General features: G+C 48.7%; 1 protein-coding gene across 8 annotated transcripts in view; it reads right to left on the bottom strand.

Annotated features, from left to right (window-relative positions):
* BRPF3 (bromodomain and PHD finger containing 3) overlaps positions 1 to 27442 on the bottom strand; it is a 58051-nt gene that overhangs the window by 20283 nt on the left and 10326 nt on the right. For 2 of the 8 annotated variants that reach the window (XM_073884938.1, XM_073884937.1), the window contains exons 4-13: positions 27019 to 27150; positions 24880 to 25008; positions 24275 to 24587; positions 23247 to 23552; positions 21148 to 21654; positions 18152 to 18245; positions 14345 to 14442; positions 10952 to 11049; positions 6923 to 7077; positions 1434 to 1492 (exon numbers count right to left, since the gene is read on the bottom strand). In XM_073884938.1, coding sequence (XP_073741039.1) covers positions 1434 to 1492; positions 6923 to 7077; positions 10952 to 11049; positions 14345 to 14442; positions 18152 to 18245; positions 21148 to 21654; positions 23247 to 23552; positions 24275 to 24587; positions 24880 to 25008; positions 27019 to 27150 — 1891 coding nt within the window. Of the gene's footprint in view, positions 1 to 1433; positions 1493 to 3260; positions 5626 to 6922; positions 7078 to 10951; positions 11050 to 14344; positions 14443 to 18151; positions 18246 to 21147; positions 21655 to 23246; positions 23553 to 24274; positions 24588 to 24879; positions 25009 to 27018; positions 27151 to 27442 lie in introns of those variants that run through there. The other 6 variants (XM_025862353.2, XM_025862352.2, XM_073884939.1 and 3 more) reach the window with 5 other exon arrangements.

Genomic DNA, 27442 nt, shown 5'->3' on the forward strand with positions numbered 1-27442 from the left:
TATTTCTGGGTAGTTTGAATAATCTTATCCTCTCCTTTGCACTTTAAAAAATCCCGAATGAGATAGCAAATAGCAAATTTTATAATCTTCCATTACCAGCTCAGATAAAATCCCTTGGGGGCCCTTCTGGACCATGAAGCTAGGGGAGAAGGAACCGTCCCCTGGGTCAGTGCTGAGTTGCCCATACTACCTCTTCATCCCCCAAAGGAGCCTCTACAAAGCTGAAAGGAAGAAGAAGGAACTCACACACTGCTTCAGGAGCAAGGGCAGTGAGAGGGAAACCAGCTCCTTCCAACCAGCCTTAGAGGGGCCAAGCAAAGGACACAATGTTCTTTGACATAACAATACAACAACCTTTCTGAGATTTGGGGACAATTAGCTTTTCCTACTCCATATAGCCTGAGTCCTGGCCCTCTCAAGAATATTAAACTTGTAGAAAATACATACATACATATTGATATATATGTATGTATATCTCCTTTATTTCCATCCCTAGTGCAATCTGCTACCCTTGAAGGGAAAGGGTGAGCAGAAGGGCACCCCCAAGTGCCAAGGTTGAGTCAGAGACCCCCCAGCTCCGGCCTAGCAGACACACATCTCTGGCTCTTCTGCCCCACCACACAGTGAGACAGAAACCTTGGCCCCACCTTTGGGAGAAACCATTTCTCTCCTGCAGAGTCCCCCTGCCTTCACTGGCAGGATGAGATGTTGGCTGTCATCGTCCTGCTGATGCTGTGGGAGGGCCTCCAGCCCACCCTCTGTCTCTCTTCAGCACCCCTCCCAGAGCCTGGCAGTCTTAACTCTCATCCCTCTTCTCTCAGAGTCAAAGCTCACAGCCTTGCCAGGTTGGGAGAGTCCATTTGGAAGGCAAATTCACACTCAAGGGTTAATGACAATTAATACATTAACAGAAGTGGCCAAGTTGACGGAGTTTGGCAAATGTCTTTAATTATATTTTTAAACTTGTGAGGAAAATGAAAATTTGTATTTCTAGTCAGTACCCCCACATGCTCCAATATCAAGATGTTTTAGGCTTTGGGCCATGAATTTTAATCACAGTATTGATAAAATTCATTAAGGACACTTCCGCTCGCATTGAGGGCTCTGAATACATGGGCCCGTGGAGAGTAGAAAGTGCTGGGTTCCGGAGTCTTTCTGGTTGGCACTGCCTTTTCCTGCTCTGTGATGCTGAGCATGTGTGACCTCCTCTTTCTGTGAAGGGAGTGGGTGGGCCTCGTTGATCCCTAGGACTTGACTTCCTCTGTGTGAGGTCCTCCCCAGCGACCAGACCCCTCTGAAGGCTGTCTCTAACCCCAACCCCAGTCTCCAAATATAAGGGGCTTTCCTTGGGTCTGTCCTTTCCCCCTGTCCTTGGCCACTGTCCTAACTGCCCTGGTGGGCTCCAGTGCCCCATTTCTGTCATGTGCTCCTACCTTCCTCTTGAACTTGGGGCCCAGTCCCATCTGCTTGCTGAGGGTGTTTCTCAGATGTCCTGTGGGCGACACAAACCCATCAAAACTAAGCTCTCCTTCCCCCCCTTCAAACCCACTGCTGATGCCTCCAGCCATGTAGCAACCCTGTCTCCGCACTCTTACTTTTTGACTCTGACATCTAATTAGCTGCCAAGTTCCGGTCATGTCCCTTCCCCGTTCAAATCCTCCAGTGCTGCACTCATGCCTCGCTCTGGCTTCAGGGTCCTCTCTCACGTCAGGCTCAGGGAGGCTCAGAGAAGTCGAGTACCATGCTTGAGGTCACACAGCCATTGAACGACAGGGCTCTTAACCCCATCACACCTTTTTGTTTTCGCAGCGGCCGCCAGGCAGATGGGGCAGTGGTTGGTCACTGGAGCGGAGCACCGGCCAAAGCTCCCTGAGCCCCACCTTTGCCATGTTGCTTCCTCTCTTTACAATGCCTTCTCTTCTCATCCTCACCTGCTAAAACCCTGGTCCTCTGGTCCTCTTCCCTTTCTGTACAGAATGGTTTTATAGGATGAGCATCCCATCTCTCCCTAAATAATGCCTTTGTAATTCAAAATATAAATTTATAAAGAGGGACTTTTAAAGCCCATTTTTCTTAAGGCTTGAATTAATCGCTTCATTCTTCTGAAAGCTTTTGTTATTCGCCCAAACGTGGTGTCTCTCCCAGACTCCTCCCCTCTGTGGGAGCCTCACACCAGCCTCATTCAGGGCTGTCTGCCATGTGTCTCATGAATCCGGTTGTAAGGAGCCTGTAGGCCCGCATCCCGTGGGCCAGGGGTGTGTATCTCTGCACCCCAACACGTAATTCAAGAATTATTGGCACACTGGAGGTATCGTGTAACATACAATGTTATATTAAATTAAGCACTTTTACACTCCAGTGACTCCAGTAAGAATTTCGAAGGCCCTGTGAAGGCGGCGATCAGGACAGCCCTGTCCTCCAGTCACACTGCTGTGACACTTAACTCCCAGCCAAGCTCAGGAGCCAGGCAGGAGCAGAGACAGGACAGGGGAGGGGATGGGGAGAAACTGTCCCAGGCCCGGCAACGGAGCAGTTTGTCCCTGGGGACTCTCCCTCTGCTCTTCGAGATGTCCCTTTCCAGAAATGCTGAAGCCATAGCCTGTGAGAGAGGGGGGCTGGTACAGAAAAGGCCAGCACAGCCTTGAGATGGTGTGGAGCCCACAGGAAACTCTTGGCTAGATCCTTGTCCCAGGATCCTGCCACCATTACTTGGCTGGCTGTCCTTGGACAAGTCTTTTTTAATCTTGCTGGTCTGTTTGGTCATCTGCAAAATGAAGACCAGGTAGGCGCTAGGATCCCTTCCAGCTCTAAAAGGAGCTAGGCCCAAGTTAGGCCTGTGTGTCCCAGCTATCTATAGAATGGGGACGACAACAATGACAGAGGAGACATGAGCATCCTCTAGTCTCAGATTTGGCAAGCTTGATAAACAGGTGCCAGAGACACGGGCAGACTTCTGCCGCATGAGGAACAGATGCTCCCAAAGGAACAGGGCCACCGGAAGGCCGAGCCCTGGGCAGGTAGGCTGGACCTTCTACAGAATCAAGAGGCTGGTGCTGTTTGGGAGGGAAACAATGTCGGAGCCCATCCTCACTCCCAACCCAGGGGTCCAGGAGACAGACAGAGTCCTTTCCAGCTGGGAGCCTGCAACAGCCGGACAACCCATTCTTAATGGCTCCTGCTTTTTGAGGAGGGGGTGGGCTATAGGAATTAGGAAGAGAGAGATGGACCCCCACTGATGACACCAAACACAGCACAGCAACTGCTGCCCATTAGAACATTTATTTCTCAGAGAGAAAATAAGTTTCAGACAGTCATATTATAGTAGGTAAAATTAACTTTTGTATTCTTTACAAGCATAGATTTTTCTCTGTTTATTACCTCTCTTATACCATCTGTTATAAACAATTCTAGAAAGCAAATAAAGTCACTTTCTACAATAAATAGAGCATCGTGTGCTTCACAGCAGACGCGACTGAGACACATAGGCCCCATGCCACAGCAGGATCTGAGCCGCTTCCCGTTCTAAAAGAGCAGTTTTAAAAATGAGACTCAGAGAGAGACTGAAAGAGTCAAGGAGACTGGAAAAAAAAGAGACTAAGAAAGAGAAGGTGTTGGAGGGAAGAAAGAGATAGACAGAGAGAGAGAAAGAGAGAGAAAGCCCCGAGATCTTACAACACAGGTTGAGACAAAGGTCACAGAGTCCACAGCTGACCGACTACCTGGGGAGAGGGGACGCATTGGCTCCTTTAAATAAACCACACTGTGTGCATTTAAAATACTCAGCCACACAACGGAGGACTCAAGTAATGGAAACTATAGGCCTGAATAATTTAGAACAGTATTTTACAATTATATACACCATGTCCTTCCCTAGCCATATGCTGTATTGTATTTTTATTATTGTACAAAATCCAAAACTCCATCCTTTATGTTATAGAGAGTTTTGTTGGTTCCCTTTTAAACTCTGGCTCGTGTCCCAAATGTATAAGAAATTGTGGTGGTTGGTTGGTTGTATTTTTAAAAAGTCGAGTGTGTAAAAATGGCAGTGATCTCCCCAGTGACTTTGTTTTGTCCAAAACTCCCCTATGAAAAATTTAAAACAATTAAAAAGAACGTCAGGATAAAAATCAACATGGCGATCAGTGGCCCGCGACCTGGCCCTGCGACTTTGGTGCTTAAGAGGTGAAAAGAATCATCCAGAGAACAGACACTGAAGCCTCTGAAAGTTGTGTTGGTTTGTCAGTCAGCATTCCCCGTTTCACAGTTTTTTTTTTTCCTTCCATTTTTGAGAAGGTGAAGGTGGGGAAGGGGTTGAAAGGTAGAGAGGGAAGGGGACAGAGGATGTGAAACAAAAGCGTGGTGTCCCCTGGAGTTCGGGATCGGGAGCAGCAGAGGCTGGGCAGGGCAGAGCACAGGCAGGGAGCGGCTGGACTGCGGGCACCATCATCCGTAGCAGCCAAGAGTGAGGCCCACAAAGACAGGAGAGGAGGAGTGAGCAGCAGACCCAGCTGAAGAGCACGGCTGCACCCCACAGCCCTCGACATCCAAGTGGACGGATGGACACTCGCCCAACCAGCCTGGTCTGACACGAGCCCGCCAAGCCTCAGCCCTCCACTCGGCACACAGGGAGAGGGCCAGAAAGGCCCCGACTCCATTCAAGGGGCAAACTTTCACAGCCTGGCCTTAGCTGTGTGTCTGCAGCAAATAGGGGGTGGGGGGAGATGTGCTGGTGGAGGGGTCACCCGAATGGTAGGCTGCCCTCTGTCCTGGGCCCTGAGGAGCCAGGCGGAGGCACCCACCTAGCATAGCAGCTGGCCTCAAAGGGAATGAGACATAAAAAGAAAAAAAGACCAGTTTGGTGATGGTTTCTGTCCATTTGGCACAAAAGAAAGGAAAGGAACATGGGAAAAAGAAAGATGGCACTGGTGCAGAAGATGGGACAGGGAAGAGGTATGAGAATGCGTGATGGAGGGGAGAGAGGGTGAGCTCCATGAGCTTCCCCGCGGGACCCTCGTGTATCCACAGACCCTCTGGGGTCAGTGTCAGAGCCTTGCTTGCCCTGAGGTGTAGTTAGCTGGGAGTGGGGAGGAGGGGACCAGGCACACCTTTGAGAAAGAGCCTAGGACCTCTTGCCTTCTGGGCTCAGGTCCATCTCCTTGGCCGGGCCTAAGCCTCACAGCTATTTCTACTTGTAACTGGTTCTTCAGTGGACTAGCCCCCAAGCGAGCTCAGGTGGGAGTTTTTGGCACACAGCAGGCCTACCAGGGGAACCACGCAGTTGGTCAAAAACTGGGGCCTTGCCCGTGGGGAGGACACAGCCCAGTCCCTGGCCTGCCATGGAAGGGGGAAGCTGCCGGCCATACGACTGGCTGGGGCAGGAAGAGGCCTCTGTGCCTCATGGGACAGAGGCAGGGCAGGCCGACGCAGGCCTGGCCCTGCCCTTACAGGTAGCTGGAGGTGACGAAGGAGTGGGGTCCCCGGACCCGGCTCAAGTGGATCATTGCGCGGTCGTAAGCCACCTGCACTGACTTTCGGATGCTGGTCTTGCGGCCTTCCAGCATCTTGAGCTTGTCTACGGTGTCTTCCACACCCAGGGGCAGCACTTTGTCCCTTGGAAGCCACTGCCTAAAATACAAGCACAATAAGAGGCCTGGGCTGTGGTGGGTCGCATGAGGGGGCTCCTCTGGGCCCACTTGCCCAGGACAAGCAGAGCCGGGGGAGGGGATACAGCAGGAGGAGACTGGGACACCCCAGGCAGGAGGCCCCAAGGGACCTGTTTTGCAGCCATGCCCTTCCCTGAGCCCCACAGCACTCACTCTGCTTAGAGGGCCATCAGGACCTGGGAGCCAAGAGAGGCCCATGTTAGCGTTAGCCCTCACCCTGCCTTAGGGCATCAGGGAGCTATGGCTAGGAACTTGGGCTGATACCAGGAGTCAATGATTCCTTGGTGGTGCCCACACCTGGTGTGTGTTTTATTTTTTAAATCCCCACGTGAATCTAACATACGGCTAAAAGCTAGCCTTTGGAGCCTGATCTTGGTTTGTATCCCAGTTCTGGCTATGGGGTCTTGGCTTTCTGAGCCTCAGCTTCCTCAGCTGCAAAATGGATTGGAGGGGATTGGTGAAGATTTAATGAGAATTAAATGAGATCATGTATGTAAATCAATCTGCATAAGGGCACGGAGTAGACAATAAATGGTAGCTATTATTATTTGAACTAGTTAGCCCTACCTCCTCATTCTATAGAAGGAGAGGTGAAAGAAGTCTCCTGCTGCTAAGAGAAACTTTGAAGGGTAAGTAAGCCCTTTGCCATGGACCCTGCACTGCCCAGAACCACCCCACCTCCACATCCCCCCACCCAAGGACTAAGACACACATGCCCACAGCCACAGGGAGGCTCTTGGCTGAGTCCTCTCCAGGAATCACCTTCCACCAAGGGAGATACCTGGCCCAAGGTGACCCCCCCCACCCCCACCTGGGGGCAGCCAGCATTCAATGACTACTTGACACGAGGGTACAGAGGCACAGACCCAATTCCTGACATCACTAACAAGCCCCCCAGCTCCAGAGCTCCCCTGAGGATTAGCAGACGCCTCTGTAGCAAGTGTGATGCCATTCAACAGGTCCTTCCGCCCAGCCCTGCACCCCTCATCCTCACAGCTCTCCCCAGTAAGCGTCCTGATAGAAATCTCCATCTTGGTGTTTTCCAGGGAATCCGATCTGAGACACTTCTCAGTTACTATTAAAGTGTCAGGAGCAGGCCAGCTGCTGGTAATGCCTCACCTTAACCTGGGTGAAGGCAGGGTCACAGAGTCCACAGCCCCTCTGCGGACCTCCCCAGTGTGGCAGTGTGTGCACAGCCTCCCAGTCGGGCCCCTCAGCCCACACCCTGATGCAATCTCCTGGCGGTGGCACCCACTCACCAGGTGCGCTTGTTGTCAAAGAAGAGGACAAGGAAGAGCTTCTCTCCAGCCTCGGCCTGTTTCTGCTCTCCCAGCTTCAGCACATCCAGCGGGGGGACAGGGATGGGGACACCATTGTGCAGGAGGCCCTCCCGGGGCATCTTGGGATCGATGATCTGGAGGCAGGAAAGGAGACTGCACTTAGCTGCGGGTGGAAGGGCTGAGCAGAGCATACTGCGCCAGGACTCCCTGCTAAACTGCCCACCACCAACCTATGCAGGGCCTTAGCTAGGTCCACAACCAAGTGATGAAGGGGGCTGACCTCTTCTGTGACCCCCCTCAGGACCCCAAAATAGAAGTCTTGGCTCTCCTTTTCCAGTTCATTGGCCTAATCCTCCAGCCCTGCCCAATCAGTTCTTCCGATGAGGGAGCTTGCTCCACGAACCCTTGGGGCCCAGAGTTGAAACAGAAGCAATGTGAATCCAGTATGGGGGTGTCAGAATTGAGGGGGTTATCTGTGATGTCCAGGCCAGACTGGCAAATTCCTTCTTCCCCACGTCCCATAGAGGAAGGGAGTGGAGGCCATTTTTTCCCTTGTCAATTTCCCTTTAAAACCTCTGCAATCCACTTCAAAAGCTCTGGGGCCTTCCTAGACACCATGGCTATGAAGGAGGTTCTGTATCAGCAGCAGGGCCCATCTCTTTGGTTCTACCTACCACAGCCCCTGGTTACACACTACTTTCCTGTCTGACTGTAATCTTCCTGCTGTGTGGACTAGGTATATTTGTGGACACCTCCATGTAAGATCAGAAAGAAGCTGTAAAGACTGAACTCAGAGGGTTGCTGGAGACGGGAGAATGATATGGCAGGAAAGAAGGGCCACTGGAAGAATTAATGCTCGAAGCTGCAAGCTCCACAGGGCAGGGGCTCAGCAAAATGTCCGGTGGCATTGACAACCGTGATCTCTAGCTCTAGGAAGCACTGACAAAGTGACCAAAGCTCCTAGTTATTCACACATCGCCATCTCATTTCATCTCCTTGCTGATGTTGAGAAGTCTGCTACAGCTATCAGCTGACAGAGGAAAGCACCAAGCACAGGAGGACATGGCTGGCCATGGCCACGGCAGCTTGAGCCTCTGCTGCCTGCTGCCCTCCACAGCCCCCGTTTCCAAAGCAGTGGAGTGATCATCTCTGTGTGCTGAGGCCAGAGGGGCTTGGAAATGTATTGAGGAAGCAGCTTTCTCCAGAGATGAACAATCTTAGTTTCTATACCCTGTCCCAGGGGGCCTTTTCTCATAATAAACTGCTCTGGCTGTTTACCTTTGGGTGTCTGCCAGCTTCCCTACTTCCCTCTCGAGATAAGCAGCTGAAAGCAGGTGTTCTGGTTCAGCGTTTGCTCTAAGGAAGAACCACCTCTACCCTGCCCCCAGCTGTGTAATTTGGTCAAAACTCTTATCTCCCAGCCTGTCTGTCCCCCCTGGGACTGAAGCTAACTAAGGGTCCTAATAGGAAACACCACACAAGCCCTCCTGAGCTTCCTCAATTGAACAAGATAGCGGGGGATACTCTTGACTAAGCCATGCTGGTTCCTGCCTTAGAACGGGGGGCAGATGGTGAAAAATGTCTCCCCCACCCCCACCCACCCGGCAGAAGCAAGGTGGGTAAGTTGCCCCTTGAGGAACTTCTAAGAGAACTTCTCAAGTTCTCTTGAGGAACTCTTCTCCCTTTTTAAAGAAGATACAGGCAAATATGTCCCAAAATAACAAATGGACCACTCGCTCAAATGTTATGCAGACGTAAAACAACATGGCTTGTGATACACTTTAACACATTATCTAATAAATGTGTACATACACTATTATCATGGCTGTACTACATAAACAAAGACAAGAAATGATGCAAAATGCTTACAGTTGACATGCTAGAATGGTGGGGTTCCTGCTGTTTTTCTCTATTTTTCCAAAACCTCTATAACACAGATACATTATTTTATAGGGAAAAAAACACTTTTTTTTTTTAAAGCAAGAGCCAAAAAAAAAAAATTAAAAACTGTATATTCATTATGGACACAATTACATATTTAAGTATGCATCGGAGAACAACTGGGAGAGCACAAACCAAAATAAAAACACAGGCTGTATTCAGGGGTGGGTTTTCTCAGGTGGTGGCTGAATTTATTTAATCATGAAAGAAAATGTATGATTAAGAAGATAATTAAAAAGGGGAAAAAAAGACTAGTTTTAGACTTTTGTTGTTGTTGTTGATTTTTACACTGTGAGACTTAAAAAAAACAGTATCAAACCTGTACAGCTTTAAGCACTTCCTCGACAACTATGTTGGGGGTCTCAGTGACAACAGAGCACAGAGTCGTGTGAAGGCAGACCCCAGGCCCAAACTCCTCAGCAGCTGGATCACAGTGTGCACCCCCCCAGCTGCCACTGCTAAAGGGGAAGTGAGGTAGGCAAAAGGCATTCCAATGTGGCCCCAGCAAGCTGTATGACTTCTTAGAGCTGTAGCTTCCTCCAGTCCAAAAGGGTCAGAGTTCCTGCCCTCTTGACCTTAAGACGCTGCTATTAGATCTGAAAGAGCTGCGAGAAGTCCAGAACTCTTGTATACATGCAAGCAGTTGGCAGAGTAGTTCACAACCCTGACTACAGATCATCTGGGAAGCTTTAAAAAATATTTATAGCTACGGGCACCTGGTGGCTCAGTTGGTTAAGCTCTTGATTTCAGCTCAGGACATGATCTTGCGGTCGTGGGATCGAGCCCTGTGTCAGGCTCCACGCTGAGTGTGGAGCCTGCCTAAGACTCTCCTCTCCATCCTCCCCAACCCCTCTCGTGCTTGTTCACTCTCTAATAAAATAAAATTAAGTAAAATTTAAATTAAAAAAATATTCATTGCTTAGTCTGGCCTTATTCTCACTGGGTTGCTCTGAGATGGGGCCTCAGTATCTGTATTGTTTAAAAAATTCCCCCATGATTCTGGCACACCCCAAAGGTTTAGAATCACTATCCTCCAGCGCCAGATAGACATTACCTTCCCAATACAGAGAGAGTTCTAAGAAATAACAAAGTGGTAAAAATGGAATTTTTAGCTATTGCTACTATGGAAAAAATGAGAAATTTTAGCTACTCCTGGTGGGAGTAGACACTAGAACCAACCTTCTAAAGGGCAGCTTGGCAATTTGTATTAGAATTTTGCAGACCTTGACCCAAGAAGGCACCCCTAAGAATTCACTGTACAGAAATAATCATGATTGCACAGAGTAAAACTATAGTGATGTTTACTGCCAGCTATTTATCATAGTGAAAAACTCAAAACAATCTAAATGTGGTTAAATAAGGTACATGCATACAACTGAGGATAATGTAGTCATTAAAGGGATGTTGATAAAGAATGTTTAATGGCACAAGACATGCGTGTTCATGGTACACCGTTAAGTGAAAGGGAGGTTAAACAGAGTATGGTCTCATATTTATGCATTAAAAAAAAAAAAAAAAGCTGAGTGGATGTACACCAAGAGGTAATCTCTGAACAGATGAGACTATGGGTGATTTTGAACTTAGTGGCTCGGAACACAGGCTTTGACAACACACACGTCAAGCTTTGGGTTCAAATTCCAACCCTACCATTTAATAGCTAGATGACCACAGGCAACAGATAGATCCTCAATTTTCTTCCCCACAAAATGAGAAAAACCGTATCTTCCTCAGTATTTCGAGAATTTAGCATGACAAATGTTTAATAAATTCTCTACGACAAGCATATATTACTTTTATGCATAAGCAAATAAACAAATGCTATTAAATCCTTACAAGCCCTAGTCTCTATCTTCGCAGTCTTACCCTATTTTGAGTGTGCCAAGCTGGGGACCTTGATGGTTTGACCCACCCAGGCTGGGCTAAAACCTCCCTCTCTTCTGCGGCTAAAGGTACCCCTGACTCCCACCATACTCTGCTGGCTTGATCCAATCAGATAAGCCCCCAAGGCAAGACAGGGGCCAGAACAGCCCAGGGGAGGGAGGAGGGTGGTGTCTGGGGCAGACTCACCAAGGCAGGGTAGGAGGGATAGCCTCGGCACTTGGCCCACACCAGCTCCAGGGGCTCCAGGTCTCCGCGGTCTTCAAAGGGCATCAGGAGGCTTCTGCCTGGGGGTGGGGGAGGGGAGGAGACAGCACCCAAAGGGGACTTGGAATGGCGCCCAGGAGGCCTGCCTGTGGCCTCCATTTCACTGGGGCAACCCAGGAGTGAGTCAGTCACATCCCCTCCACCCTTCCTCTTCCCTGCCCTTTCCTTAATTCTTAGACTAGACCAGGGGTCGACAAACTTGTTCTGTAAAGGGCCAAACAATAAATATTTTAGGTTTTGCAGTCCACGTAGTCTCTGTTGCAACTACTCAACTTTATTGTTGCAGCATGAAAACAGCCATAGATATTCTGCAAAGGAATGAGTATGGCTGTGTCCCCACAAGATTTTATTTTTAGACATTGAAATTTGAATTTCATGTAATTTTCATGTGTTACAAAATATCATTCTTCTTTTGATTTTCTTTTCAATCATTTAAAAATGTAAAAACCATTCTTAGCCTGTAGGCCCTACAAAAAACAGGCCATATGTTAGTTTGCTGACCTCTGGACTAGAACCCTAGGATGGTATTCCTTGGAAAAATATGACTGCTTTATCACCAGGACCCCATGAAGAGAAATAACAACCCAGCTTGACAAAACCACAAACTGCTCTCTGGGCCTCCCTGCGTGGTGGGCCTCATGATAGAGGCTTCATGGAAAAAGATGCCTGGGACAGACATCCCAGTAAAACCACTTGCTAAATGAGTTCTCTTCTGACAGGGCCACGCCTGGCCATCCAGGTCACCTGGATACACAGCACTCAGCAGAGCCAAGCAGGTCTGCAGGTCCTTCATGGGCATGCTTTTCTCAGAACCTTACACTGCGTGTCCCGCCTGGGGCAGGCACCACATCTCTCCAGCTTACTCTGTTCTGCAACCGATGCACTAGCACACGTGGATGGACTTCACAAACACTCCTGAACAGAAAGAGGAACCTTCCTTCCCCTCCCCACGGCTATAAACTGAGAACTCAAGGTGACAAAGCTCAACCAAGGAAAAAAGCCCAAACCCTGAAAAGTGGAAATTATATTCCTAAGGAACTATTACCACCCTCATTTATGATTTAAAAAAAAAAAAAATGTACTACTAATAATGAGGTATTGTTTCTTTTTTAAAGATTTTATTTATTTATTTAGGGGGGAGGGAAAGAGAGCACATGAGCAGGGGGGTGGGAGGTGCAGAGAGAAAGGGAGAAGCACACTCCCTGCTGAGCAAGGAGCTGGACACAGGGCTCGATCCCAGAACCCCGGGATCACAACCTGGGCTGAAGGCAACCGCTTAACCGACTGAACCACTCAGGCGCCCCGAGGTATTGTTTTTTTTGCATTAGGTCAATAGCAATAACAACAAAAAGATAAAATCCAATACTAAAGAGGAAGGCTGCGGGGAAATTGGTGCAATTACACACTATTGAAGAAACTGCAGACCAGTCTAATCCTTAAGAATATAATTTGGCGGGGGGCATGTGCGTGGCTCAGTTGGTTAAGCATCTGACTCTTGATTTCTGCTCTGGTCATGATCTCAGGGTCCAGAGACTGTGCCCCGAGCCAGGCTCCGAGCTGAGCTAGGAGTCTGCTTGAGATTCTCTCCCTCTCCCTCTGCCCCTCCCCCTGCTTGCACGTACGCGCTCTCTCCCTCTCTAAAAATAAATAAATCTTAAAAAAAATATATAATTTGGCGGTATGTCTCAAGAGCCATTAAAAAAAATGTATGAATCATCTGCTTCAGTACATTCCGTCCATGGGAATTTATTCAAAGAAAAATAACTTTAAAAATGAATAAAAGGATTTTGAACAAAAATACACATTTACTACATTACGTATAACGTTAAAAGTTAGAAATAACCAAATGTCTAACGATAAAAGAGTTAAGTAAATTATAATGCACTGATTGAAAGATATATTGTTCCAATAATATGAGATAAATAAAGATTGTGTCAACATGAAAAAAGTGTGAGAGAACGTTGAAAAATGCAAAGAACGAAATGTTCTGGATTAACATTTTGTTAAAAATGTGCCTGAAATAAACAGAAGGCCACACAGAGAAATGAAGACAACTGTGTTAAGGTGATGATGAGACAGTAGAAGGTCGAAATTTTTAAATTTCCTTTGGCATCATTTTATAAGTATGTGCTTTTAAAAATAAGAATAAAATGTCACTACCAGAATCACAATGAACGTGCCAATCCACTGCCAGTTTTGCACTAGATGCTGTTCCAATTCACCTAGATATGAGCCCTGCTTTCTGGGACTGACAGTCAGACAACAGTGAAACACGCAGGCATGCATTCCTCAACACACATATGAGAAAGAAAACTGATGCTAAGGGAAAGTAAAGCGCTTGGGAAAAGGAAAGAAGAGAAGCCCTGATGCCTGTGTTATACGGAAGCTCCACAGACAGGGAAGCCAGAGCACCCCACCCCCCACAAGAGGGCTGCACTCGGAGAACAGCCCGCCCTGTCCCCACTCCACCTGAGCACCAACCAGCCCTCTCCTTTGGTCCTGCCTTGTCTGTTCTTGAATCCCTTGGTCCATGTATTTCACTGTTTGGACCAGCTGGAGTAGAATGTCTCATGAGGACAGGGCTGAAAGCACTGGATCCCACGAAATCCCAGGGCAATGTGTGATATTCAGCAATCCAGGCTATCACTGATTACTCCAGTGAGGGCAGACTAGCAATGACTCTGGAAGCTACAAATACACACTTCTCTCAAGTACAGCAACTCTACTTCTCTACGTAAGTGTGTGCTCGCCAGCAATACAAAATGACCTATGTACAAGGTTGCTCACTGCAACACTGATTATAACAAAGAAGTGAAAACAACCTAAATGTCCATCTGTGGAGGGCTGGCACTCCTAGATAATGGGACATCAGGCAGCCAATAAAAAGCACAGAAGGATCTCCAAGATACATTATTAAATGAAAAAAGGCATGGTTTAGAGGAACATGTGTATATTAGCTTCTCTACTCTCTCTCTTAAACATACACACAAGTTTTGGCTTATATATGTATAAACTTCATCTAGAGAGACACAAAAGAAACTGCTAGCAGTGGTTGTTCTAAGGAGGGGACTCCTGGCTTTTCATTATGCACCCTTTTGTACCTTTTTGATTTTTGTTATCATGGGCATATATTACTATTCAAACTTAAGATGAACTTTAAAAAAAAAAAAAAGAGTATGAATGACCTGGGAGGGGGTACCATCTGAATGCCCAGTGCTTGAGAGTTTGGAGGAGCCACGGGTCTGGCTGCAGCTCACAGAACTGGTTTTTTGGAAGGCCTGGGCCCCCTCAGATCCACCGTACACCACTCCTCACCTGAGCTGCTGTAGTCAGAATCTCCATTTACACCTTCCAGGAAGGGAACGCGAGATAGGGCTGGCTTCCCACGGCTGCGTTTGGGGGGCGTCAGACCACTGCATATAGAGCAAGAAGGCAGAGGGGGCGAAATGAGCAATTTCAATGAATAACACACCCATTGCTGCTCTCCCATCTCTGAGAGGAGCGGAGCTACAAAAACTCTTCAACAAGAATGGTTTCTCACCTTCCCCTAACAACTCGCACTAACCCATGATACGCTTCTGACCACAAAGTTCCCATGAGGCTCTGAGGGACCACTTCATCCACGTGGAAGGACTCTGGAAGGAGATGCCTGCTTCCCTGCCCAGGGACTTTTGGCCTTCATCCAGAGGAAAGGTCACTCCAGGCACTTGTCAATCCTTACAGGGTCTAAGCAGCCTATTCATGAGGAGGGCCAGTCTCACATCTGTCCAGAATTCTTTTACTCTATGGTTCACGCTGCTTCTTTAGAAACCAATTTATTTTTGAGGTATAAAAATGTGCCTCTTTCCCAAATTTTCTATAAAGGACATGTCTTACTTCCTTAATTAGAAAAGACATTTTTTAATTGAAAAAAAAATCTACTTCTCACTTCCACTTTGTGTGTGAAGTGTTTCTTAGACAGAGATGGATTTTTTTTAAACAAACAAGCAGACCATTTTTTTTCCATACGGTTACTGCAGAGACGTAAAAAAAAAACAAAAAACCCATATATATATATATATGTATTAGACAGAGACTAGAAGGTAATAAAGCAAAAATGAGAATGGTAATACCAGAGTAATGGTATAACTGGAACCTACCCAAGCATCTGTATTTTCAAATAGTTCTCAATGCAATTCTAATGTTACGACCATAGCTGCGAGCCTCTGGGCAAGAATTATGTGGCTAGGGCTTGTTCCCACCCAAACTTTGAAAAATATCACTGCTATACAATTTTTTCAATGAAAAAGAAATGCTTAAAAGATGGGGCAACAATCTGAGGAAGAGCAGAAGTGCTTAGGACACCCCTGGTGGGATAAAAGGAGGCTGGCGTCAGGACTGGCTGGAGAGTAGGATACTCCCGTTTTACTGAATCATAGCTGACTTTATTATAGTCTTATTCAGAAAACCTCGCACAACCAGAACCCAATGAATCCTAATCCTTCAGTAACTGGCAGGTTGGTAGTTTTTTCCTGCTAGTCAAAATTAGGACCTGTTTGGAAAAAAAAAAAAAATTAACACCTGCTTTACATTTCGGTTTCAGTTCCCACTCAACCTATAAAAATCTGCCACTGCACTTAAGAGACTCAGAGGCCTCTCAAAGTTCCTATCACGGATCTGGGGAGACATCTTCAAATATGACAAAAGAGGGCACAACGAAGTGGTTAAGAGGAACTCTGGAGCCAGACGACCTGGGTTCAGAACCTGGCTCTTCTGTTCATGAGTTCTGTGACCTTGAGCAAGTTACCCACCCTCTCTGAGTCTGGTGTCCCCAGGTGCTGCTGTGAGGATTTAGTACATTAATACACAGACAGCACCCAGTACAGCACATACCCAGTACTCAACAAATGGCAGATGGTAGTTATATAACAAATACTATTATATGAATGGCAGTAAATTTTAATGTCTCACTTTAAATATTATAAACTACTAATATTGTACTATCAAATGATGAGCTCTGAGGAGGAGGAGCTCAATAAAATAAGATGCACCACCACAACTAGGTCCATATACTCCTGTTTCATAGAAAAAGCACAAAGTGACTCAACCTGGCCTGCATTTCAGCCCTCTTTCCAAGTTATGCAGATCTAAGCAGCCAACCCAATCTGTAATTATTTTGTTTATTGGTTTAACATTCATCTCTCCCTTCTAGAAGATAAGCTCCATAAAAATACACCTTATCAGTACTTAGAACAATGCCTGGCTTGAAATAGGTGCTCAATTATTAATAATTGAGTAAGTGACCCATAGAAAGCGGGCACAGCCCGTCTGCTCAGAAAATCATCAGGAAATATAAAACCTGGGACAGGTGGGGAGGGGGATGGGATTAGTGAACACAGGTTCTTTCAAGGTTCTTTCTAATTCTGGGATTATATGATTCCAGTCTAATTAGTAAGTAAAGGGGCACCTGGATGGCTCAGTCGGTTGAGCGGTTGACTCTTGGTTTCTGCTCAGGTCATGATCTCAGGGTCCCGGGATCAAGTCCCACATCAGGCTCCACGATCAGCAGAGTCTGCTAAAGTTTCTTTCTCCCTCTCCCTCTGCCCTTCCCCGCCCCCCATGCGTGCACTCACTCTCTCAAATAAATAAATCTTTAAAAAAAAATAATTAGTAAGTAAAATCTTCCTTTATGTACTTACCACCCTCCTGTTTTAAACCCTGCAATTCCACTGAGATCCACTGAGTTAAAGAGGAAATGCCTTTCAAGGGCATTGCTCCCACAATGAGCAGGGCTCTAGAGAAATCGGTGGCATGGACTGGAGTTCTGCACAAAGGCAAACACATGGCCCGATGACAGGTTAACCAGAGGCTGGCCTGGCTTCCCTCCTGTGGTTCATGGCTGGGACGAGAGCCCTTCATGGAGCGAAGGGCCAAACACACCTTCCACTTGACTAAAGTCAAGGGCTAGGAGGGGATAGTTTGATAATCCCACTCCTACCCCACCCCGATGAACTGGGTTTCCAGGCATCATTATCTTTGAAGAGAGTTAGGAATTCCAACCCAGGACCGGGGTGAAAACATCTTGAAAGATTTTGAAAGCTCTGCTTCCTCTATGCCTAATAACTGTGTTTTCTCCCATCCACTGCCCCTGTATCTCTAGAGACCATGGAGGAAGAAAGCTAAGGTGATTCTGAGGCTTGGTGGGAGGAAAAATCTCAAAGGAACCACACGCCATGGCAGGGGTCCTCCTGTAGCCACTCCCCCCCCCCTTCCCAGGAGCCCAGTAGCCAGGGTAGAGTGAGTATCTAACAAAACACACACTCAACCTGCCTTGGAAGCACTTCAAACCTAGACGCAGTCTTTTGGTGCTGCCCTGGGACCTTTCCTCCCCTACTCTGAATCCAGGATCCATTCAGTAGCCATGTTGGGGGACCATGAGTTGGCCTTCAGGACAACTTGTTTCTCCTCTGTGGCACTAAGGGTCTCCCATTTCCACGAATCCCACACTTCCTGGTGTCTTGCACAGCACCCATAACACAGAGTAGGGATTCAATAAATTCTTGGACTTGAAAGAAACTTTAATGTTCTGGTCTCAGAAATCCTCCCTTTTGGTAAAAGAATGGAAAAAGAAACCCACCCTTTCCCAACTCAAGGATGGCAGAAGATCTAGGGCCTTTGAATAAATGGCTATTTCAAACTTCCTATCTGCTCATGTCTTATTTGCACACCACACCTCTAAAGACGCCTTTGCTACAATGCCCCAAAAGGCAAAGGCCAAACCCATGTCTGTAACTGGGTTATCAGAGTGGCCCAGCGGGGTAGGTGGGGAATTGACTCAAATGTTAACTTAACTGGGCAATAGAGATCTGGCTATCCCTGTCCTCTGGAGCCAAACTCAGCTCTACAAACCCTGTAAAGCATCAGCAGCACTCCTCCCCTCCCAGTCAGATCAGGTCTGAGAGGCAAGGGTCACCCTGTTTCCTAGGAGCTACCAGAGTTACAGACCAGAGGCCTCAGGAAATAGGAGGGGTGGGGGAAGAAAGAACTTAGATAAGCAGGAGGAGGTTCCATCTGGAGCTGAACAGAGAATAAAGGGAGAGGTGGCAGAGCTGCCAACCAAGCTTTGGGAACAACTGTTCTTACCTGCAAGCTTCAAATGCCAGTCCACCACTGAGACCCAAACTACATTCGGAGTCAGACCCGCTTTCGGTGTGTTTTCCAAAGCCATTGGTCACACCTGCCAAGGACACACAAAGTAAGCTTTGGTGCGGAAACCCCCTTCCCCTGACCCACACTGTCGTCTGAAGCAGCCGCCTCGGGAGGGCTCAGTGAGGAGGGGTGGAAAGTGTGGCTCTTCCTTCCCACGTGGGAAATGGGGCTTGGGTGGCGGAAAGAACCTGGTGAAGATTTGGGGGAAATGTTGCCTAGAGCAATGAGCAGACACTGCATTTTCCTTCCCATCCCACTGGTTTAATTTTAAGGAAAACACAGCACACAGCTCACACCAGTTACTGTCATTTGGCTACAAAAGGAAATACCAAGACATCCCTACTCCAGCTGGCTCCTAAGTCCCTGGATCTGCTTCTAATTTCAAGCCTCAATTATCAGGGAGTCTCCTCTGCCTCTTGGGGAGCCCACCCACCTTGCCTCTTCAGATAAACACTCACACTCTATCCATCACACAGCTGGCAACAGCTAGCTTCATTCTTTTGGGATGGTGTCAGGAGAGGTTGGGGCAGGGTAACGGCTGTATCAGTCCCACCCCAAGATATCTAGCAAAGCTAGTCAAAGCTGAGGATGGGGGACTTCAACAGATCTAAAGCAGACCTGACCTTGCTGGCATGAGGAGTCAAGAGTTCCCAGGGTTCTAGACTGGGATCTGAAATACAGGTCCCTTTTCCTCTTTAACTTCTGTTTCTCCGTTTCCAAAGATAATACCTTCTTACAGAGGACAGTATTACGTATGAATAAGAGAAGGTCTGTTTACAGAAGGGGGCCCTTTGGAGGCAAATGAAGGCTGTCTGGTCATCCCAGGGACATGATGCCCATGAGCTGCAGAGGCTTCAACTCTCCTCTCTATTACCTGATTCCTAATCACAATCCAGAGTCCTACAACTCTGGTAGCTGAGCCAAGAGCTCAAAGCTCTCAGTCACAGATACCTTGGCCAGAGAACTGTGGGGCAAGTTACACCTGTAAGAGCAGGTGCCTGAGCCAAGATATTGGACTCTAACTTGGCTGTGCCTCTAACATTATGGCTTCTGTTTAAACCACGAAGCCAGCTGCATCTCAGCTGCCTCGGCTGCCAAAGATCAACACCTGTTTTTGTGACACTCCACTAAGGTACAGAAATATTCCTGGGTGCCAGGCCTCTGGAATGGTGGTGGATGAATAGATTCTAGCGGGTTCCCCAAGCAGTAGGCCCTCTCAGGTTGGATGAGCCTGACATCCAGACCTATTTTCTAATAGCGCGGTTTTTCAGTCTTAGAGCACAGCCTTCTCAGTGTTGTCTGGCTGCTCCTCATAGAGCAGAGATGACCACCATCATGCTACCATCGACTGCTGCCAACCAAGTACTTCATACGGGATATTTCCAATTCTTAGAGCCCTGCAAGGGAGGTATCACCTGCCTTCTACTAGAAGTAAGAAACAAGCTTGAAAGGTTAATTAATTTGTCCAAGCCTACACAGCTCGTCAGAAAATGGGATGTGAACCCTGGTCTGCCTAACTCCAGGCCTCAGACTCTCGATTCTATATACTAATCTACTGCCCTAATACACGGAGGTTTGGGCCAGATGGGGAAGGGAAGGTATTGCTAGAAACAAAGTGTTAGGTGGGAAGACAAAAAGCATGTGCTAGCCACACAGCCCAAAGCCACCACATAAAAGGACAAAAAGAGCAACACGAAAAGCAAAAGCCAAGAGCAGGCCTCTCCCACCAAGCAAGCTGCCCTCCCCCATCCCACTAAGACTAAACGACACTGTGTGCACCTCCAGGCCCACCTCACCCATCCAGCAGTGGCTCCTGACACGCCAAGAAGCCCCTCTCCAAACTGTCCCTCACAGGCACCCTGTCCTTGTTCCATGCACGAAGGCCTGAGCCCTTGGCTCCATCTACTCCCTGATATTCTGCCTCCTCTCACAGGACCAGCTCACGCCCTGCCTCCTCGTGGAGCCTTCCCAACTCCTCCAGCTCCTACTCCCTGAACGCCCCCAGCAGTGCTGTCACTGCTGTGTTAGCAGTGCTAACACATAACCACGTACGGTCTGGCGCTCTAACATCTCTGCACCTCAGGACACAATCTGGTCTCCCCCCAGACTGTGGACTCTTCCAGAGCTGGAACTCAGTCTGACTTACTGTATGACCCCCTGTGACCAGCTTGTGCTGGACGTGTAGTAAGAACTCTTAAGGGATGGAGCCCCTGTTACCTACCTCTGGAGCCTCGTCTCCACCCATATCCCAGCTAACTCTGCGCAGCTGCGCTGGTTTCCGCACTGTTGCCCAGGCACGCAGGCGTTTCCACCTCCAGGGCTTGTGCACTTGCTAGCCTATCTTTTTGAAGTGTTCTTCCCCTAGATACCCAAATAGCTGACACCTTCAACTCCTTTAGATCTTTACTCAAAGGTCCCCTCCTCAGGCCTCCCCTGGCCACTCTAACACCATCCCAGTATCCTCCACTCCCCTTCCCTGCTAGATTTTTCTCCACAGCTTCTAATACAAGATGCAATCCACTCATTTGCTTTTAGTCTTTCTTCCCTACAAGGGAGATTTTTGCCTTTTGTTCATTGATTCCCCGCCCCCACCCCCAGTGCCTATGACAATGCCTGACAGAAATATCTGATGAATGAACGAACTAAAGTGAAGGTAGGAACCACTTTACAGTGGTTACACATAGCTTTGCATCCCCCTCAGGGCCAAAGAGGGCCCCAGACACAATCTGGCCATCTCAAATTACTTTCTCAAAGCCTTTTCCTCCAGGCCCCTACTCATGTGCTAGGACCAACTATAAGGTATGGAGCCCTCAATGCTTCTATGGGTGTCCAAAGAGGCCACTGGGGAGGCAGCCAACTAGGGGAGGTGCTGGCTGGCAAGGCAAAGCAGGAAAGCAGATGAGAAGTAGAGAAGTCACAGGCGTGGTCACCTGTCTCCTCCTCCTGCCGGGGGGACCTCTCCCCTTCACTCTCACTACAGCTCCTGCTCCTTGGCCGTTTCCGGGAGTGCTGTTCATCCTCGATGCTGGCCGGAGAGGCAGGAGAGCCCACTGCACCGTGGTCCTCGCCATTCTCCAGGGCCCTGTCAGGGCTCCTCTGGAGCTTAACCCCATTCTTGGCCTTCTTGAAGAGGACTGAGGTGCGGCGGCCCACGCCACTGAGTGGGGCACCAGCAGGGGCATCAGGGGCCATGAGAGAGACTCTGTTGATGCCATTGTCACTGAGCAGGCGTTGCAAGGGCTCACTCCCAATCTGCAGAGGTGATTTTTCCAAGAGCTCATCTTCTTCCACCTTTCTGGGCTTTAGGAATCGGCTTGGAGGTTTGCTATCATTAATGGGTTTCAGAGTAGGGGGATCCGGAGGGGAGTCTTGCTCAGACAGGGAAGGTGCAGGCCCAGTGGGCTCCAGGGTTGGTGGGGGAGGCAGTTTGGAGTCATCTGTTAGAGAAAAAGAGAACCTGCTTGAACATTTTAGAAAAAGTCTGCCCCTACAAACCAGATACTGACACTGCTAACCAAGAACCAAAGGCATGGGCTATTATAAACCTTGAGGCATATCCCAGGTCTCCTGTCTAAGGCAAAGAGAATGTAGGATTAAGTTTTATCAGCATTAGTAATTCTAAACCATGTGTATTTGAATCACCTAGGAAGTTTCTTAAAAATTCCAGTGTCAAGGTCCTACCCCAAACCAAATGAAACTAAATCTCTAACGATGGGGTATTTTTTTAAAAAAGCTTTACCAGGTGAGTCTGATGAAATGAGTGTTACAAACCATTACTCACACCTGAGAAAACTGAAAGGCACCTGGCTTCATCAATACTCAGTCAAGTTCAGCTTTACAGATTAGAGGTGCACAACTCTTACTCGACTCAAGTGTTTTCCCTCTGTCAGTGTATTTTGTCTCCTATCACCCAAGTGAAGCAAGCAGGACAGAAAGAGTAAGTTTACAAATGCGGAAAAATGAAAGCAAGTAAGTTACCTCAGTGGTTCCCAAACATGTCTGTTCGTTTGCCACTGTGAAACTTTTAAAAATTAAAACTTCCAAGCCACAGCCCAGACTTGCTTGAGAATTTTGTTTTGAAACCCTCTGGGAGGAGCTATTGCAGCCAGTCGCTGGATAGGACTCTGTACTGCCACAGGCCAGGAGTGGGATACAAGTGGCATGCTGACTGCCACATAGGGAGTCAGGAAGAGTGACTGCCAAATGGGACCTCCCAGCCATGTCCTTATTCTCAGTCAACCTACAATAAAATGGGCCATTCCTTGCAATTTGGCCCTTTACCCTCTGGAGATAACTCTGAACGTTTCTAGGCTGTGTGGATAACAGACCATCCCCAAGCTATAGGCTCAGCTCCCAGGACCTGTACGAGGAATACAATTCTGTCCCCAGTGAAGGGGAAGAATGGAAAGCAGCTCAGCTTTAAGGCTGGGTCTCTGAGAATCACCTCTGGATGTCTTTTGCAATCTGGCCTTTCTGCTTGGGATGGGGCTGTAGACTTGGCCAGCTGGGGTCAAAGCCATGAGGGAGCTCAAGAAGCCAGACCATCTTTAGGGTCTTTCTTCCTTTTCTATCCTCCCACCCCACAACCTAATCTGGTCTAAGGGCCTATCTACACGACGGTCTAAGGTGAGCTAATATTTAACTAGTATGTGCAATATGACCATATCACGTACAAGATACTATAAATATTTCTTTACTGGTTAGTAAAGACCTGCTGGGCCCCAGCCTCTAAAACTCCCCAAACCTGTCCACAATCTAGCAACTAAACATCCACGTCAGTGGTTCCCAGGAGCACACTCCAATACCACAGCCAACATCTACTCTGCTGAATTTTGGTCTCTACAGATTATTAAATATTTTGGATATCATCCCTGGATATACATGGAAGTGTGACCCCTCCAAGGGTTTTTGCTTGCCCACAAGGGTCAGACCTAAACTCAGGGAAGGATGGTTCCACTATGGGATTTCAGCTCAACCCTCACTCCGTTACCTTGGCCTCCAACCCCCCCCGACTGCCCCTGTCTCTCACCTCTGTCCCCATCGTCTTCTGGCTCCCCCTGTGGGGCCTGCTCCAGCACAGCAGCATCCCCCTGGGGCCCTGCTGGCAGCTCCCCATTAGACACAGTCTTGTTCAGTGACGGTGGCTGTGGTGGTGGGGGTGGCTGCGCCAGCTTCTGCCGAAGGGCATTGATCTCCCTGCGCAGTAGGCGGACGCGGCGGGTCCGGGCCCCACTGGACCGCATGGCGCTCACCAGGTCCAATTTCTCCAGCAGCTCCTTCAGCTGCACCTCCGGGGACAAATGGGCCCGGTTCTCCGGGATGAGGATGTTGTCCACTGCCAGGGAGAAGGGAGGACAGAAGGGGCTGAAGGACCTGCCCAGCCCAAGGCAAGGGGAAGGGACCGAATCCTTCGGATGCAAATTATTCTCCTGGAATACCTGGGCCAGTGGCTTCCAGGAGCGTCACTGTGGGGCCTTGGCCCTGGTAACACCACTGCCTGGAGGGCAGCCACAGGCACAAGGTCAGAATCTGGGAAACATCTGCAGGAAGCAGTTCACAGTCATAATTACAGGCTCCGTGGAGCAGGCACGAGGCAGCTTGGCAATCCCCCGGCCTGAGTGACTGGCTACTGCCATTGAGAAGCAGGCAGAATGCGGGGCTCAGAGGCAATTCCATTTTCCTGCTCCTCTACCTGCACTCTTCTCAAAGAGCCAGACATACACGAGCATTGCACTCTCCCTGCCCCAAGCTCCAATGCCACAGAGAGGGCGTCCAGAAGAGGAAGACCCCTGGTAAGCTTTTAGCTTTTTCAAACAGACAGCTAGTACCTGATTCCCTATCCTGCCACTCAAGAAATACTCGGCGAATTAGTTAAACTTTAACTCTTGGAACTACTGCAGCCACAAGCAGGTATATCCCAGCTTGTGCCTACCCTCAGCTCTCCTCCTCGTGTCTACCCTATGTAGCTCCAAGGCCCACCCCGATCCCTGGCTGTCTGAACTCTGTCCCTGTGCCTCCTCCTGGTCCCTCTTCTCCCCACCCACCCAGGCTTCTCACCGTCTTCCCAGGAGAAGCGGTAAAAGTCCTCCAATTTGGGTGACTCAGGCAAGTGGGTGCCCCTCTCGGGGTCATAGCCGATGTTCTCTGCCTGCCGCCGGGCATGCCGCAGGATGGCCCCTCCCAGGTCCCTCAGGCGGACAGCTGCTCGGTGGAAAATTGTGTCTTTAGCATTATACTTCATGCAGTTGGTAACTATAAGGTTAAAGTCCTCCTCAAACTCCTCCAAGGTGCGGTACAGGTGAGACTCCAGCTTCCGCCTCATAGTAGAAAAATCCATTGGCTTGGATATGAATTCCAGGTAATCTGGAACCTAAACATATAAAACCTGTACAATTACAACAACCATTTACTAGCCAAACAGGTGCACCCTTCACCGGCACTCTTGCCTCCCCGTTTTCTGGTTTGGCATGCTGGCTCAGGCAGAGCCCCAGGGCCCTGGCCTCCCCTTGGCCTGCTCACCCCTCACCATGGGCAAGTCTACTAGCTTTGCCAGAAACCCCCAGGTCTTGTCCACCCTGTGGCCCAACCCCTTCCTGGCCTACTCAGACCCTGTTTCTAGTTCAGGAGGGGCTCACTGCTCAGAAAGTGGTGAGGGAACTTGCCTCACTTAGGTTGACAGGTTCGGCAAAGATATGTGCCGGATCCTTCTCCTGCAGCAAGTCCAGTGTGGTCCTCAGCAGAACGTTGAAGGGCATCAGCTCCAGCTCCATGGCAGCCTGCTGGACCTTGACCTGTGGAGGTGGAAAGAGATCAGAACACCCCCTGCAAAGAGGCACCCGACTTCTTCTTGATGACTATCACCAATCATGTTCAACAAATTTTCACAGGATATTAAGCTAACCACTATATGAGGAGCAATCACCCAGCTCTCAGCCTAGAAATAATGACCAACAGCTACCACTTTGTGACTGTTTCCTATGTATCAAGCACCATACCAAAAACTTACAATACTAAGTTAACACTTTCATAGTCCTTCCTAAATGCCAAGTGACATTCTAAACATTTTACGTAATATAACAAGTATATGAGGTAAGTACAGATGAGGTATTTTACAAAGAGGCACCGGCAGCACAGAGAGACAAGGTAACTGGCCTGAGGCTACCCAGCCAATAATGGGCAGAATAGGGACTCAGTCCCAGACAGTCTGATTCCGGTGTGTGCTCCTGACCACTCTGCCACGTTGCCTCTCTACTTAGATTACCTCAGTTAATCATCATAGTAACCCTGAGGGAGAAATGGCTATTCTCCCCATTTTACAAATATGGAATCTGAGGTTTGGAAAGAGTATGAGGAGTCACTAACCCAACAAGACAGAATTTGAACCCAGGTCTGACTTCGTTCAAAGAGCGCACTGATAAGATTTAAAATGTGATTTGGGCCAGAATTCTCACTTAGTATGCTGAGATATTGATCCCATTGGCCCTTGGGGCATCGGGGTTGGCCCAGGGCCTGGAGGCTCACCTCCTCAGGCAGCAGCAGCATTGTGCATTTACAATAGTATGTTGCACAAATGTGATTCTCTACGTATGCCCTAACGTTACAAGGTTGGGAAGCCATGGATTAGGCTATGAAATGTTCCTTCCTCCTGGTGACATCAAAACAGGCCTGCCTGCCTCCTTTTCCCTTTTATTTCTCTGAACCAGAGGCAAGAAGCAAAGCTCAGCTGTGGGACCAGGCCTGGGATGGCAAAGGCAGTTTGAATCCATGGAGAAGGTCCTGAGATGCCCTCCATGCCACCCACACACACAAGGTATGGCAAAAGCTGCCCAGTCTCAGAGGTGGAAATGGAGGCTTACAGGCCTCTGCAAGAAGGACTCGTGCTGGGGCTGAACAGTGAAGGAAGGTTTGAAGAAAGAAAGGAATATCTTTAACCCAGGCCTCTGAGGCATACAAGTAACAGCTGCTATTCCTAGACTAGACAGAACAGTTTTGGCTTGTCATTCATTCCAATTAATAGTATTTACTCTCTGCCACGTGCAGAGTGCACCAGTGGACACTTCAGGGTGGCAAAGACTATCAGTAATGATGAGGAGCACAGCAGCTGACACTTCTATAGCCCCTACTTCGTGCCAGGCACTGTTCTAAGCTCCTTATATATAAGACATCTCCTCTTCACAACCTTATGACGTGGGTTCTATTAATACCCCCATTTTACAGTCAAGGAAACTGAGGTATAAAGAGATTAAGCAACTTACCAATGTCACACGAGCACTAAGTGACAGAGCCAGGACTTAAACCCAGGTAGTCTGGTGCCACAGCTCATATTCCTAACCCCTGCATTACACTACCTGCCTCAACATTCCCCATGCTTAGAGGCTTAGACCCTCCTTGGCTAGACTGGAAAATCTGAATGAGTCAAGACCGTAAGTGTTTTAAGGGCCAAGTGAAAACCCTCAGAAGCTTCCAGGCCAGCTGTGATGCCCATCAGAATGGCCTGAGCAGCTTTTCAAAATACTCAAGACCAGACTCCGTCTGAGATTTTCTGAGTCAGCAAACTCCAGGGATGAGCCCAGGCATATAATAAGCCTCTGCATGAGGCCACCAGATGCTAAATCCCCGCAGTTAGAAGCCATGTGCAGCATCATACTCAATACAGATTAGCAGGCCTTGGAGCCCCCAGTGTTGGGCAGGAAGGGAAGAAATGGACACCAGGCGGAGGCTCCTGGCTCTCCTGATGCCACACTGACAGTGGGAGAAAAAGACCTTGAACAAGAGCCCTGGGGCTGGGGGCTCTTCCCCACCTGTTCCCGCTTGAGCTTCTCTCTTTTCCGAATCAGCTCAATCAGCAGCCTCGCCCGCTCCAAGTCGTGCCGGAGCTTCTGCCAGTATTTTAGCTCTTCCTTCACTGCACTTGTCTTCTCGTCCTGCTCCCGCTGCAGGAAGAAAGGGAAAGGAAGGAGGAGCTGGAGGCCTGTCTCCTGCCCAGAGTTCTCTCCCTATTTCAGACTCACAGGGTCTCAGCAGGTAAGGGCCCTGCACCCTGGCTGACCCACGTTCCTGAGAGCCCTTCCGCCTCCTCTCCACCCCATGCCTTCCTCCTGCGCTCCCCCAGCCATGCAGCAACATTTCTTAACTGCCCTGTGATAACCACTGCTGGAGTGAGAGCTGGGACTACTCCCCCTACCCCTGCCCCCGGCCCCAAGGATACCAGGGTGCAGCTGTGCC

This window comes from Callorhinus ursinus, unplaced genomic scaffold (genome assembly GCF_003265705.2).
Source record: "Callorhinus ursinus isolate GAN/ISIS: 27379988/994484 unplaced genomic scaffold, GSC_fseal_2.0 scaffold59, whole genome shotgun sequence".
NCBI lineage: Eukaryota > Metazoa > Chordata > Mammalia > Carnivora > Otariidae > Callorhinus > Callorhinus ursinus.